The 13451-nt window shown below is 35.2% G+C and overlaps 1 protein-coding gene across 1 annotated transcript in view; it reads right to left on the reverse strand.

Moving 5' to 3' along the window:
- Nucleotides 1-13451, reverse strand: part of LOC107602688 (potassium channel subfamily T member 2-like) — a 48798-nt gene that overhangs the window by 25058 nt on the left and 10289 nt on the right. Inside the window, exons 7-13 of the mRNA XM_016295258.1 lie at nt 11688-11762; nt 10407-10490; nt 9998-10092; nt 7372-7552; nt 3584-3748; nt 3202-3338; nt 826-889 (exon numbers count right to left, since the gene is read on the reverse strand). Of these exons, the coding sequence (XP_016150744.1) occupies nt 826-889; nt 3202-3338; nt 3584-3748; nt 7372-7552; nt 9998-10092; nt 10407-10490; nt 11688-11762 (801 nt within the window). The remainder of the gene's footprint in view (nt 1-825; nt 890-3201; nt 3339-3583; nt 3749-7371; nt 7553-9997; nt 10093-10406; nt 10491-11687; nt 11763-13451) is intronic.

The raw sequence follows: 13451 nt of genomic DNA on the forward strand, positions 1-13451 counted from the left end.
TTGAATTATTGTCCAGCCCTAGCCAAACAAAGTAGTTTCGCTTTCACAAACGAAACACAGCGCCTTCTCGACATGGCGGCGGCAGCAGCAACAATACTACAGCAAGAATAAAAGTTACGCATTCTTTCTTTGCGTGAACATTTGGGTGGCGTTATGCAAATCTTCCCACATTGTGACGTAGACATGTGGGGGTGTGTTAGAACGAGCTGTTTTAGGTAGATGTGGTTGACTCTTAACTTTTATAAAGAATATCTCTTTGGATTTGAGACTTTAGTCTTTGCAACTTTACAGATCTTCTTTATGCACCAAGAGCTTGTAACACTCCAAAGAGAAAGGAACAATTGAAATCGCATCATATGACCCCTTTAAATGAGGCAATACATCAAATATCACATTTACATAATATATCTTCTATAATACAGTAATGAAATGCTTTTTATGTATTAAAGTAATTGCAGTTATGGGAGAAGAGAATTAATGCTACAATGCAAAATTAGGCCTCCTTTTCCTAATGCTAAATATATTTAGTGTTTATTTCTTTTGATTTTGGGTTGAAATATGACCCTGATGTTTTCTTCACAGGTTTCGTGAGAGGCATCCAAATACATTCTCAAACATCCCTTACAACTGCCTTCAGGATAAATCATTTCACATTGAACTGTCAAAATGTGAGATCAGTAGGTAGAATGTCAAAGAGTGAAAGAGAAATGGGCTAATACTGGAGATGTTTGAAATTGCTGCTTCCTATTTTATGGATAGAAATGAGAGGGTTGAAATGCAGAATGGAAAAAAAAGGTGAGGAAATTGAGTTGGAGGGGAACGTACAGCGGCAAAGCGGTCCACTTCAAATCGGTTGCTTAGGATAAAACAGGCCTCAGCATCATCCATCCTGCAGCCAATCACGATGAAAAGAGGCCAGAGAAACAGGGTCAGGTTCCATAACAGGGGAATAAGAGAGAAATACAGTTAACAGATGAGAAAAACCGAGGAAGTAAAAGATGAAAGTGAGTTTCCATCTAACATTTGTGGCATGCTATGAATTACCTCAAAAATAACTTCTTATCAATAACAAGTTATCATGCTAAGCTGTTAGCTTGCTACCTGAAAAGATCATTAACATATTTCATTATTAGGACTAAATACACAATTTCCCATTAAGCAACGAGTAGAGTACAATTTCGTGGATACATTTATTAGCAAACTTTTTTCTTTTTTTTACTTAAATGCATTAGCAAAAATATTAGCTACACACTGGTTTTAAAACCTCTGTTGAACTTTGCAGTGACTGTGGAGTCCTGTAAATGAGTGAAACGTTATGATTTTGAGTTGATTATGAATTTAATGTACTTTAAATACATAATACATAGATTTTTCATCTTAAATATATTTAATCATGCATAGGTGCATTATAGTAAAACCTGTGATGTTCCTCTGCATAAACTACAGATTTCATTACAAAAAAGTAGTATATTTCATTCAATTTCATTTTAAGTAAAGTTATAAGTATACTTATTGCAGTAAGAATGGTAAAAAATAACGGCTATTAGTAGTATAGCTCAATACTTCTTGGAACTATATTGGCCCTTTTCAGTTTATGAAAATATACTTTTAGGTGTAATTTTAAGGGAAGGGAAGGGAAGGGAAGGGAAGGGAAGGAAAGGAAAGGAAAGGAAAGGGAAAGGAAAGGAAAGGAAAGGAAAAGGAAAAGGAAAAGGAAAGGAAAGGAAAGGAAAAGGAAAGGAAAGGAAAAGGAAAAGGAAAAGGAAAAGGAAAGGAAAGGAAAGGAAAGGAAAGGAAAGGAAAAGGAAAAGGAAAAGAAAGAAAGGGAAAGGGAAAGGAAAAGGAAAAGGAAAAGGAAAAGGAAAATGAAAGGAAAGGAAAGGAAAGGAAAGGAAAGGAAAGGAAAGGAAAAGGAAAAGGAAAAGGAAAAGGAAAAGAAAGAAAGGGAAAGGGAAAGGAAAAGGAAAAGGAAAAGGAAAAGGAAAAGGAAAGGAAAGGAAAGGAAAGGAAAGGAAAGGAAAGGAAAAGGAAAAGGAAAAGGAAAAGGAAAAGAAAGAAAGGGAAAGGGAAAGGAAAAGGAAAAGGAAAAGGAAAAGGAAAATGAAAGGAAAGGAAAGGAAAGGAAAGGAAAGGAAAGGAAAGGAAAGGAAAGGAAAGGAAAGGAAAGGAAAGGAAAGGAAAAGAAAGGAAAGGGAAAGGAACACAAAGGAAAGGAAAGGAAAGGAAAGGAAAGGAAAGGAAAGGAAAAGAAAGGAGGTGACTTGTGGTGACCCATACTCAGAATTTGTGCTCTGCAACAATAGTAGACGTTCAGTACACAACTAGCTGACATCTAACTTTTCTTTTCTATTGCAATATTGTGAACTACACTACAACAGAACTTATAGGACTAATAATAGTAATAGTGATTTAATCATTGCTTCTATTGTCATTGTAATATGGTTAAAGTGTACTGCTGAATGTAATGCCAAGCATTTATGGTAAACTAATATTTACCATAATATTTGTAACAACACATGATGTAATGATGAAGTTGCCATTTATTTCATTTAAAATATAAGTAACACTTTATTTTGATGGTCCCTTTTGAACATTTTGTTGACAATAAGTAATGTTGCACCTACATGTCTACTAACTCTCATCAGAGTATTAGTAGACGGTTTGCTTAATATCTGCTAACTCTTTATTGTCATGGTCTCCCAGCAAACATTCTACTGACTATAAGTAACATTGCAAGTATATGTCAACTTATTCTAACCCTAACCCTACCAGTCTACTAATACTCTACTAATACGCTAATGAGAGTTAGTAGACATGTAGGTGCAATGTTACTTATAGTCAACAGAATGTGTTAAAGGGACCATCAAAATAAAGTGAAACCAAATATATTAACTTTAAATGTATTATCAAATAACACACCACAGTTTACGTCTAAGTGCAAGTAATTTTACATGCGCTTCAGTATGTTAGTCAACACATCAAAATAGGTGTACTTCTTTAAAGCATGATAAAATGTTATAAAAACATAATGATTTTAAAAGTACTTTGAAGTAAATATTTTAATTTGACATTATTATTAAGTTATTTAATTAGTATTGTATTATCTGCAAGTACAGTTTTTAAAAATCCCCTTTTCGATTTGAAGTCATTTTTCACTTCCGATGACTAGCATTGTTTATACATTTACTCGGCAGGTCTTACTTCGCCCTCATTAGGTCCTGGTCTTTGAGAGCAGATCCGTGCAGGTAGATGACCCTCTGAGCCCATAGCGGGATATGCAGTATCCTTCGCACCTGGACATCCATCTCAGCGGGACATAAGATGACCACATAGTAGTCCTGGACATGGTGAGCTCAATTTAGTGAAAAATGGGGTCAGACAGACACTGCAAGCTAATGAAACCCGGATCATTTGCACATAAATAGCATGGTGAAATTAAATTGATGTTCGGTTAATCCTAGTACAAGAACCTCAGCTTCCAGCGCTCCTGAAGAGGATTAACCATCGCACAGCAGGCTGTCTGAGCTCAAATTAGCATGAACATGCATACATTGAGAGCGTTCATACACACACACATACCCACCTGCAGTCTGGGGTGTGCGAAGAACTCGTTGAGAAAGTCCATGAGTAGGTCTATCTTGAGACAGCTGACACACAACACCACGTGCTTCTCGGTCTGGGCACGATAGCGGCTGTAGTTCCCCCCGGACTTCTGTCGCTCCATCCACAAGAAAGCCAACTGCTCAAACTATGGGAAATCCAAGTGAACAAAGCTTCATTAAGACGGCTTTACAAAGAGGCATCAGACTACACATAGCTTCAGTTGGGATATCAGACCTTTCTGTGAAATTAAATTCAGTGGGCAAACTAAAAGGAGGCAGGGACTCCACAAGACCTCTGAACGTTCCTGTGGTCTCTGGCACCAAGACATTAGCAGCAGATCCTTTAAGTCCTGCAAAGTGTGAGGTGGAGCCTCAATGGATTGCATTTGTTGGTCCAGCACACCCCATAGATGCTCAATTCGATTGAGATCTGGGAAATTTGAAGGCCAAGGCAACACGTTGAACTCTTTGTTCCATCAGGGAACACCACTAGCATGTGAGGGTGAACGTGGTCTGCAACCATCTTTAGGTAGATGGTACGTGTCAAAATAACATCCACATGAATGCCAGAACATTGTCCAGAGCAGGGTGCGAACTACGGGGGAGCTAGGGGGAGCTCGGCTCCCCTTAATAAGACATGGGTTCCCCTGAAAACGTGATTTCAGGGGAACCCATGTCTTATTAAGGGGATCCCCTGAAAACGTGATTTGTGAAATTTTGGGGGGTCTCAAAAAATATTGACAATGTGTTATTTTGACGTGCAATTTCAGTTTTGTGTAATGTGATCATCGTGGATTATTATGTGTAAAATTGCAAAAATATAATTCATTCATGCATGATGGCGATTTAAACCTAATTCACTTCAATAAAGATAACTGTACATGCTATTCTTGTCATGAGCATCAATGTGTGGGGGCACTGCGGTGCAAATTCTACTCACGTTTAGTACATGTTAACTCATGTTATAAAAAATATAAACGTTGGACTCTGTGGTCGATTCTGTGTTAAGGTATTATATAAAGTCATTATTTTAGTTTCTTTGCACACAAGAAGTATTCTCGTAGCTTCATAAAATTAAGGTTGAACCACTGAATCTTGATGTGAATATCAATTGGGACAGATTTATTGTATTAAGATGACTTAAGGTTTGTCACTAGTTTATAAATTTACAGTTTAATGTGAATTACTGAATTTGTAAAATATATACAGTATAAATAATGTTTGCTGTATAAAATAGTATAAGTTGGTTTTGGACCAATCAGTAAATTCCAGGACAGAGACGAGAGTCTGAAATGAAAAGGAGCTTGGGGCAAAAATAGAACCAAAATGAATTAAAAGTGCCTAAAAAAATTGAGATGTGGCAGCAAAATAGCTCTTTTATGAGTTTTTGTTTTTAATATTTATACCATTTCACACAAGTAATAGTGTTGTTTTTCCCAAATATCAGTACGATTGCAAATCTGATAGTGATTTTATACAACATTTTAATAAAAAAACTTATGTTAACAACTTAAATGAATCTGTGTTTTTTATGAATCAGGTGAGTGAATGATTCAATGACCCATTCATAAAAAAAAAACGCTTCATTCGCCGACTGACTCAAAGACTCATTAAAGGGGTCATATGATGCTGCTAAAAAGAACATTATTTTGTGTATTTGGTGTAATGAAATGTGTTTATGTGGTTTAAGGTTAAAAAAACACATTATTTTCCATATAATGTACATTATTGTTTCTCCTCTATGCCCCGCCTTTCTGAAACACGTCAATTTTTACAAAGCTCATCGTTCTAAAAAAGCGAGGTGTGCTCTGATTGGCCAGTCATCTAGTGTATTGTGATTGGCCGAATACCTCAAGCGTGTGACGGAAATGTTACGCCCCTTAGCATACTATGATGCCGTCTCCCAGCAGTACGAGACTCAGTTCAGCTGCTCTGCTCGTGCACATCCCATCATCGGTTCTCTTTTAGCAGTTCAGTCAATGTACAGGAGTAACTGAATAACTTGGGATATTGGTTTATTTCGTGTCAGAGGGAGTGTCAGGCACGTTTATAAACCGATTAACTTAAGTGATTTGTGGATCAGTGCATACTGGAGACGCGAACCGTTTCAAACGATTCAGTTCGATTTGGTGAACTGTCTTCTTTATGCACCAAGAGCTTGTAACACTCCAAAGAGAAAGGAAAAATTGAAATCACATCATATGACCCCTTTAAGACTTTTTGGCTGCCTACTGTTTTAGTTTCATTTTTTAAATATAATTTCAAATTTCCATACTCCTAATATTATATTTAAAACATTAATATCATAAGATTAGTTATGCAATTATAAATGCAGTGTAAATGCCACTTCTGGCTTATTAATTCTGCATAACTCTGGCTGAATTAAACAGTAAATACAGTGCAACGATGGATTTCGTTGATGCTGATTTAATTTGATAAGTAACAGCCCTATAATGTTTTATTATTCTAATTTAATTTATTGATTAAATGTAAGAATAATATGCATTTATGCATTAATTAATTAATTATACATTACTCTTGCCCCTATAAAAGGAAAAAATGCGCCTGGAAATGTAAAAGTTAATTTCTATCACTGACAGTGACATAAAAGGAAGAGAGGAAAAGTGACCGTCTGTGCTCATTATTAAATGTGACCCTGGACCACAAAACCAATCATAAGGGTACATTTTTCTAAATTGAGATTTATACATCATCTGAAAAGCTGAATAAATAAGCTGATGTATGTTTTGTTATGATAGGACAATATTTGGCAGAGATACAACTATTTGAAAATCTGGAATCTGAGGGTGCAAAAAAAATAAAAATATTGAGAAAATTGCCTTTAAACTTGTCCAAATGAAGTTCTTAGCAATGCATATTACTCATCACAAATTAAGTTTTGATATATCTACAGTAGGAAATTTACAAAATATCTTCATGGAACATGATCTTTACTTAATATCCTAATGATTTTTGGCATAAAAGAAAAATCAATAATTTTGACCCATACAATGTATTTTTGGCTATTGCTACAAATATACCCCAGCGACTTAAGACTAGTTTTGTGCTCCAGGGTCACAAATGTTTACTCCAGTATTTCTCACTCGACCACAGTTGCTAATAACATCAGTTGCTCCCTTTGTCAACATTGGTTGGCTAAAAATATCCAAATGGGTAAACTGCTGTCTTCCATGGGCTGCAAGATGCCAAAATATTGCTATGATTATTACTGCCTGGCAGCCATTGCAGGTTATTTTACACACAGAAAATGATAACTTAGGGAATTCAGCGATACATTAATTGTGGATGTCACTCTCAAAACTGTGCATATAACACACTTACTTATCTGCACATACTGTATGTACACTAAATTTGCTGATATTCAGACAAAGAAGAGGCAGCAAGTGTGATATAGAACTAATCAAACAGTTCAATAAACAATAAGTTAATAATAAGTAACTTTTACACACATTATAGCCAGGCACTTTGTCTGGTTTTGATCCACAAATGAAAATAGTTTCAAACTAAGCCTAGCAGAAGCATTGCGCATTACAAGCAAAACACAGTGGAGGTGTGCTGTTTCTGAATGAATCAGTGTTTTAAAATAAATTGGTTGAGTGAATAATTCAATGACTGACTCTTAAGTACACAGTAGTGACTTGTTTAGTGCACAGTAGAGTCAGTTGCATTAATTATTCAGTGACATATATGTATATACTGTATATACAGTACGATGAATAGTGTGATTGTCTGAGTGTGCTTTATTTACCTGTATTGGTAGAACTATAAGAGCCACACAGATCATGATGACCACCAGCAGCTGAGAGGGCCAGATCTGAGGTGTAACATCACCAAATCCCACCGTAGAGAAGGTGACAACACAGAAATACAGAGAGTCAAAGAGCGTCAGGTTGTTCCCTGCTCGTTCCAAGTGCTGAATACCACAAATACTGGAAAAGAGAGAGAAAAGGGACTAAGAACAGCTCATATATGGATTTAAAGGCATAGTTCACCCAGACATGAAAAGTCTGTCATTATTTACTCACCTTCATGTAGTTCCAAACCTGTATGAGGCTATTTTAAATGCTTTTTAAGAGCCTGACAGATGTGGTCACTAAGAACCATTGTATTCTTAATACCTTCTAATTGTGTCCCATAAAAAATGGATACAGTCCATTCGGGAATTGAGATGGTGGTGAATAAATAATCTGTAAATAAACTATTCTTTGAAAGACTTTTCAGGTGGACAGGTTTGCAGGGATTTGCATGTGTATGGAAAGCCAGAGGGCTTATATCATCACTGGATGGTTTGGAGCAAACTGTGATAAACACGAGCCAAAACACAATAACTGTGTGGTGAGCCACGCGCACAACGACATGATGCGAACCCTGTTTGTGTGTCTGTGTGTGGGTTATCTTTCAGTACAGCCAGTGTGTGTGTGTGTGTATTTGCTTGGTGTTTAAAGGCCGGTTGAGTCAACATGCAGCTGTCAGTGGTGAAAAGGTCATTCATTTCTCTCCCTTCTGTTTTACAAACGCACCGCTACCCTGCACATTCAGCACCTCCCTGCTATTTACCTCACACAACAAGAGAACACACACAACGTGGTGTTTAATTAATCAGCACTTTCGAAACATCATCCTATCAACTACTGACCAGCCGCACCGTCGCACTAGCTCCCATTCTGCAATGTACAATGCAAAAAGGCCTTGTTCTACATTTTATGCCTACTTTTAACATTTCTTGCACCAAAAGCACAATTTAGTTTTATGCAATCATTTTATGATCTCTCACTGACCTATTGTTGTAAATTGTCTTTTTTTGTATCAAAAGTAAAATTCAGTCAATATTTTTCACCCTCATTTTATTCCAAATCCGCATGAAATTCTTTGTTCTGCAGAACACAAAAGAAGTTATTTGAAGAATTGTTTTTTTTCATATAATGAAAGTCAATGGGGACAAAAAGGAATCAAATATGCCTTCTTTTATGATCCAAAACCAATAAAAAAAAAGAAAGTCATACATGGTTTAAAATAACTTGAGACATATGAGTACAATTTAAACATATAAAATGTAAAATATTTAAAAATATCAAATAATAAACATTTATATAAAATATTTATAAAATACAGTTCCGTTTTTTTTAAAGAAATTAATACTATAATACTGTTTTCAGCAAGTAAAGTTATTTCTATTTCAACAAATAAATCTATTTCTATATCAAATAAATGCTATCCTTTTTAACTTTCTATTTACAGTTTTTTTTTCAGCTGCTTTTCAAAACTTTGCCTCTTTTTTGTTTTTTTTAAACTTTACACACAAATCCAAGAATTGAACACACAAAATGCAGAATGCCTCACATCTCTTGCAAAATGAAGCACTACATTCAAAATATCACAAACACGTCTCAAAAGCAAATATTTGCAAACACCTTTGCCATAATATTAATTCCTGTTAGATTTTAGTGTGCTACATAGAGAATTGTGTGTTGTGTTTTGCAAAAAGTCAAAGTCAAAGACCGAGAATTAGTGTATGGTTTTGAAGATTTGGTGTGTGGTTCTGGTGTTTGAGTGTCAGCTTTCAAAAACTGTGACAAGTAAAGATTTTGTGTGTAAGCAGTTGAAAAAAAAACTGTAACAAAGAATGTGATGTGATGTTATGTGATATGTGATGTTATGTGATGTGATGTTATGTGATATGATATGGTGTGATGTGATATGTGATGTTATGTGATGTGATATATGATGTTATGTGATATATGATGTTATGTTATGTGATATGATGTGATGTGATATGATGTGATGTGTGATGTGATGTGATATGTGATATGATGTGATATGTGATGTGATGATATGATGTTATGATATGTTATGTTATATGTGATGTGATATGTGATGTTATCTGATATGATGTGATATGTGATGTTATGTGATGTTATGTGATATGATGTGATGTTATGTGATATGATGTGATATGTGATATGTAAGCAGTTGAAAAAAAAACTGTAACAAAGAATCCTGTCAAAATGTATCATGGGTTTTACAACAATATGACAGAAATAAATTACATTTTAAAATTAACAAACCATTAACTATGACTTTTAACCTCAATAAACTCCTAATTTGCTGTTTATTAATAGATAGTAAGGTAGTTGTTAAGTTTAGATATTGGGTAGGGTTAGGGATGTTGAATATGGTCATGTACAATATGTGCTTTATAAGTACTAATAAACAGCCAATATGTCGATAATATATATGCTAATAAACAACTAGTTAATAGTGAGAATTGGTCCCTAAACTAAAGTGTTACCTTAAATATCAATTCACAATATGAGGGAGGAATATTCTTATTGTCAGAAAATGAATGTAAGGCCCTGTTTTAGTTTTTCTCTCACCAGGTAAAGATGAGGCAGAGCAGGGTGCTGATGAGGATGAGCACCTGGTTGAACATGGCCGAGTGTGTTCGCTGAATCGCTCTGTGCAAGTCATTCTGAAAGCAACATGAAGGAGGAGAGAAACAGAGAGATAAAAGAAGGCAGAGATGAGAGACAGTGAGACGTTTAATAACACAGTGCCATTGTGCTTGTACTTATGATACAAATCCAAAAACAAACATTCAGAGCTCTGGCAAATTCGATAACCAGCAAGCTTTCAGCAGCAGAGGACAGATACAATCAGAAAAATTTGGCATAAGGAGGAAGTGAGATAGAGAAGGAGAGGAAAATAAGAGCTTTGTGATGAAAGTGGAACACACTGACACAATTGCTCTGGAAGAAAGGATAGAAGATAGGCTTCATTTCTTACAATCATGTTCTCGAGAGCGTGTTTGGCCAGCCAGCAGTTCAGGAAAACAGGAATGAACAAGTTTCTGAGGGAGGGCAAAATCACCTGATTGGAAAGAAAAAACCTTAATTCTTTTCAATTCGAAGAGTTTTGTGGTACAGCTATAACACACAATACAGCAATTCAGGAGCACTGCTGTGCCATTGATGAATCTTTAGCATTATGGCAAAAAATATACACATTTTAGTTATTTCTAGCATATGTAAATTATGAAACATGGCAGCTTTCTATTGCATTGTTCTCACTGAATTCAAGCCACAATAAACATACAGCACAACGTGCAGTTCAGTTCACTATGAATCGCTCCATTGGTGCAGTTCTTTTAATGAATCAGTAGAAGCAGACTATTCAAACAAGAGTTGTCAATCTGAATCATGAACTGAATCAGTCACACAGCTTAATTTCTCACTAATACAGCTTAGATTGCTCACTCATAAGCACAGGTTAAGGCTGTTATGAAAATGTTATATAAATAAACTTTATATCAGTTTCAGGGTTTGTTGTAATAATGGTAAATAATTAAATTAAACATATAATAATACAAATAATAAGCACAATACATTTATTATTCTTATTTTTACTACTATTATTATAGTTTAATAAAATTAAGTAATAACAGAAAAATAGTTTTAACTGTTTTTGTTTACTACTATTACTACTAACACTAATAAAATAATGTCAGACTCCAAATATTTTTTTACTGGTTGTAAAATAAAATGACTTATTTACATTACGGTATGTGATGTGATATGTGATGTTATGTGATATGATATGATATGATATGATATGATATGATATGATATGATATGATATGATATGATATGATGTGATGTGATGTTATGTGATATGTGATGTTATGTGATGTGATGTTATGTGATATGATATGGTGTGATGTGATATGTGATGTTATGTGATATATGATGTTATGTGATATATGATGTTATGTTATGTGATATGATGTGATGTGATATGATGTGATATGTGATGTGATGTGATGTGATATGTGATATGATGTGATATGTGATGTGATGATATGATGTTATGATGATGTGATATGATGTGATGTGATATGTGATGTTATGTGATATGATGTGATGTGATGTTATGTGATATGATGTGATATGATGTGATGTGATGTGATATGTGATGTGTGATATGATATGTGATGTGTGATATGTGATATGATGTTCTGGAGGTGGAGTGGTCCATGCAGTGAAAATCCCATTGGCTTGTTGTACTCACAGTGATCACGAAAGGAACGGCGCTGATCATCTCCAGAACGAACGGAATGCGCAACACTTGCTCCCAAACGTTCCCCTGGAAACAAGTACACTCTTGTCAGAGACAAGAAACACTGTTGTCTGTGTGACCTCTTGGATTAAAGGATAAAATGCTGCTTTGATTGGGTTTGATCCATTGAAAAAAAGCAGGGTCACTCTCCTCGCCTCCCTCGGAAATATGTTTCATTTATCGGTTGCAGTTGAGCCTGTGGCTGAATTAAGGTGTTAAACGTCTGCCACATTTCACAAGCTGGATGTATGTTTAGGTCTCACCCATGTGGGCCCTGCGTGGGTGAAGATGCCTAGATGGTTTGGCAAGAAATCAATGCAGAACAAAGAGCATGAGAGATGTGCTGATGCAGGTTGTGCTCCTCGCATGGGGATCAAGACTCTAAGAGATCCCTTCACTATCGGCGTCTGCAGGACAAACATGCCTCGTGTTTTCTCTACCCACTTAGTCCCTTCAAAACAGATTGATTGTCACTGGCAAACTCTTCCTCTATCAGTCGCTCTCTATCACCGTTGGGAAAAAACAGGTCAAAACAGCTTATGGTGGTTAAGCTTGTTTTTGTAGCTTGCTTGTTGCTCATCTAAGATGGTCTAAGACCAGCCTTTGCCAGCTAAAACAAAGATGATGAACCAGTCTGGACCAGCTAATGACCAGCTTTGAACATCTCAGAACCACATGGAACCAGCTTCTGATGGTTGTCTGATGTTTTAGATGGATAGTCCAACAGGTTTCTACACCTTTTCTCCATCTCATTTCGTTTGATCTTCTCAAATACACTTTGGGGACTGCAGATCTATTATAATCAGGGTGAAGGAACAATCTAAAAAGTCGACAGAACATGATATTAAACATATCAGCTCTTTTCATGAATATTTATTACATGAGGTAACATAGTCTGAATTGATTTGCCGAAAAGCAAATGTTAGTAAATGAGTGCTAAAACAGCATTCATGCTCACACATTGGTTCAGTCTTTTGTGTGGTGAGCTAGTTATTTTATTTTTCTTTGGACTAAGCAATATAAATATCATGGTTGTCTCATTATCGGGTTGGTATTACAACATACAAGATAAATATCACTCCGAATAGAATGTTATTGAGTGTAATTTCTAATAGTGCTACGATTCTGAAAAGTGTCAAGGTATTATTTTGATTGTTTATATTAAAGATGTAAAATGCTAGCAATGAAATAAACAACAATTTAATTATCCATTTTATTATAAAAATGTTTTAAATCTTGTGTGCTTTTGTATTAAATGTGACCTTGTAGTGTACTTCAAGTCTTAAAAGTATACATTTTATAAACTGTACTTGCAGATAATATAATGTTAATGAAATAAAAAGCCACTTAAGTGTACTTAGAGTGTTTATTAACACACTAAAGTTAATTTTTTAAAATTGTAACTATTATTACAATAATTATTACCCCAGGAGAAAGAAAAGTATACTTCCATTATGTATTTAAAGTGCTCTATTTTCATGCACTAATTTAGTACTTAACATACTAAAAATGATTATTTAGTAAGATAGCACATTTGTACGGAAGTTCTAAGCGGCCATGCATTATTTTTTTTTTCCTTCTTGTTTTCTCGTTATAACGACTTATTTTCTCGTTATATCGACATAACGATAGTTGTTTTCTCGTTATAACGACTTAATTTTCTCGTTATATCGACATAACGAGAGTTGTTTTCTCGTTATAACGACTTAATTTTCT

This window comes from Sinocyclocheilus grahami, unplaced genomic scaffold, assembly GCF_001515645.1.
Source record: "Sinocyclocheilus grahami isolate Dianchi unplaced genomic scaffold, SAMN03320097.WGS_v1.1 scaffold333.1, whole genome shotgun sequence".
NCBI classification, from domain to species: Eukaryota; Metazoa; Chordata; class Actinopteri; order Cypriniformes; family Cyprinidae; genus Sinocyclocheilus; species Sinocyclocheilus grahami.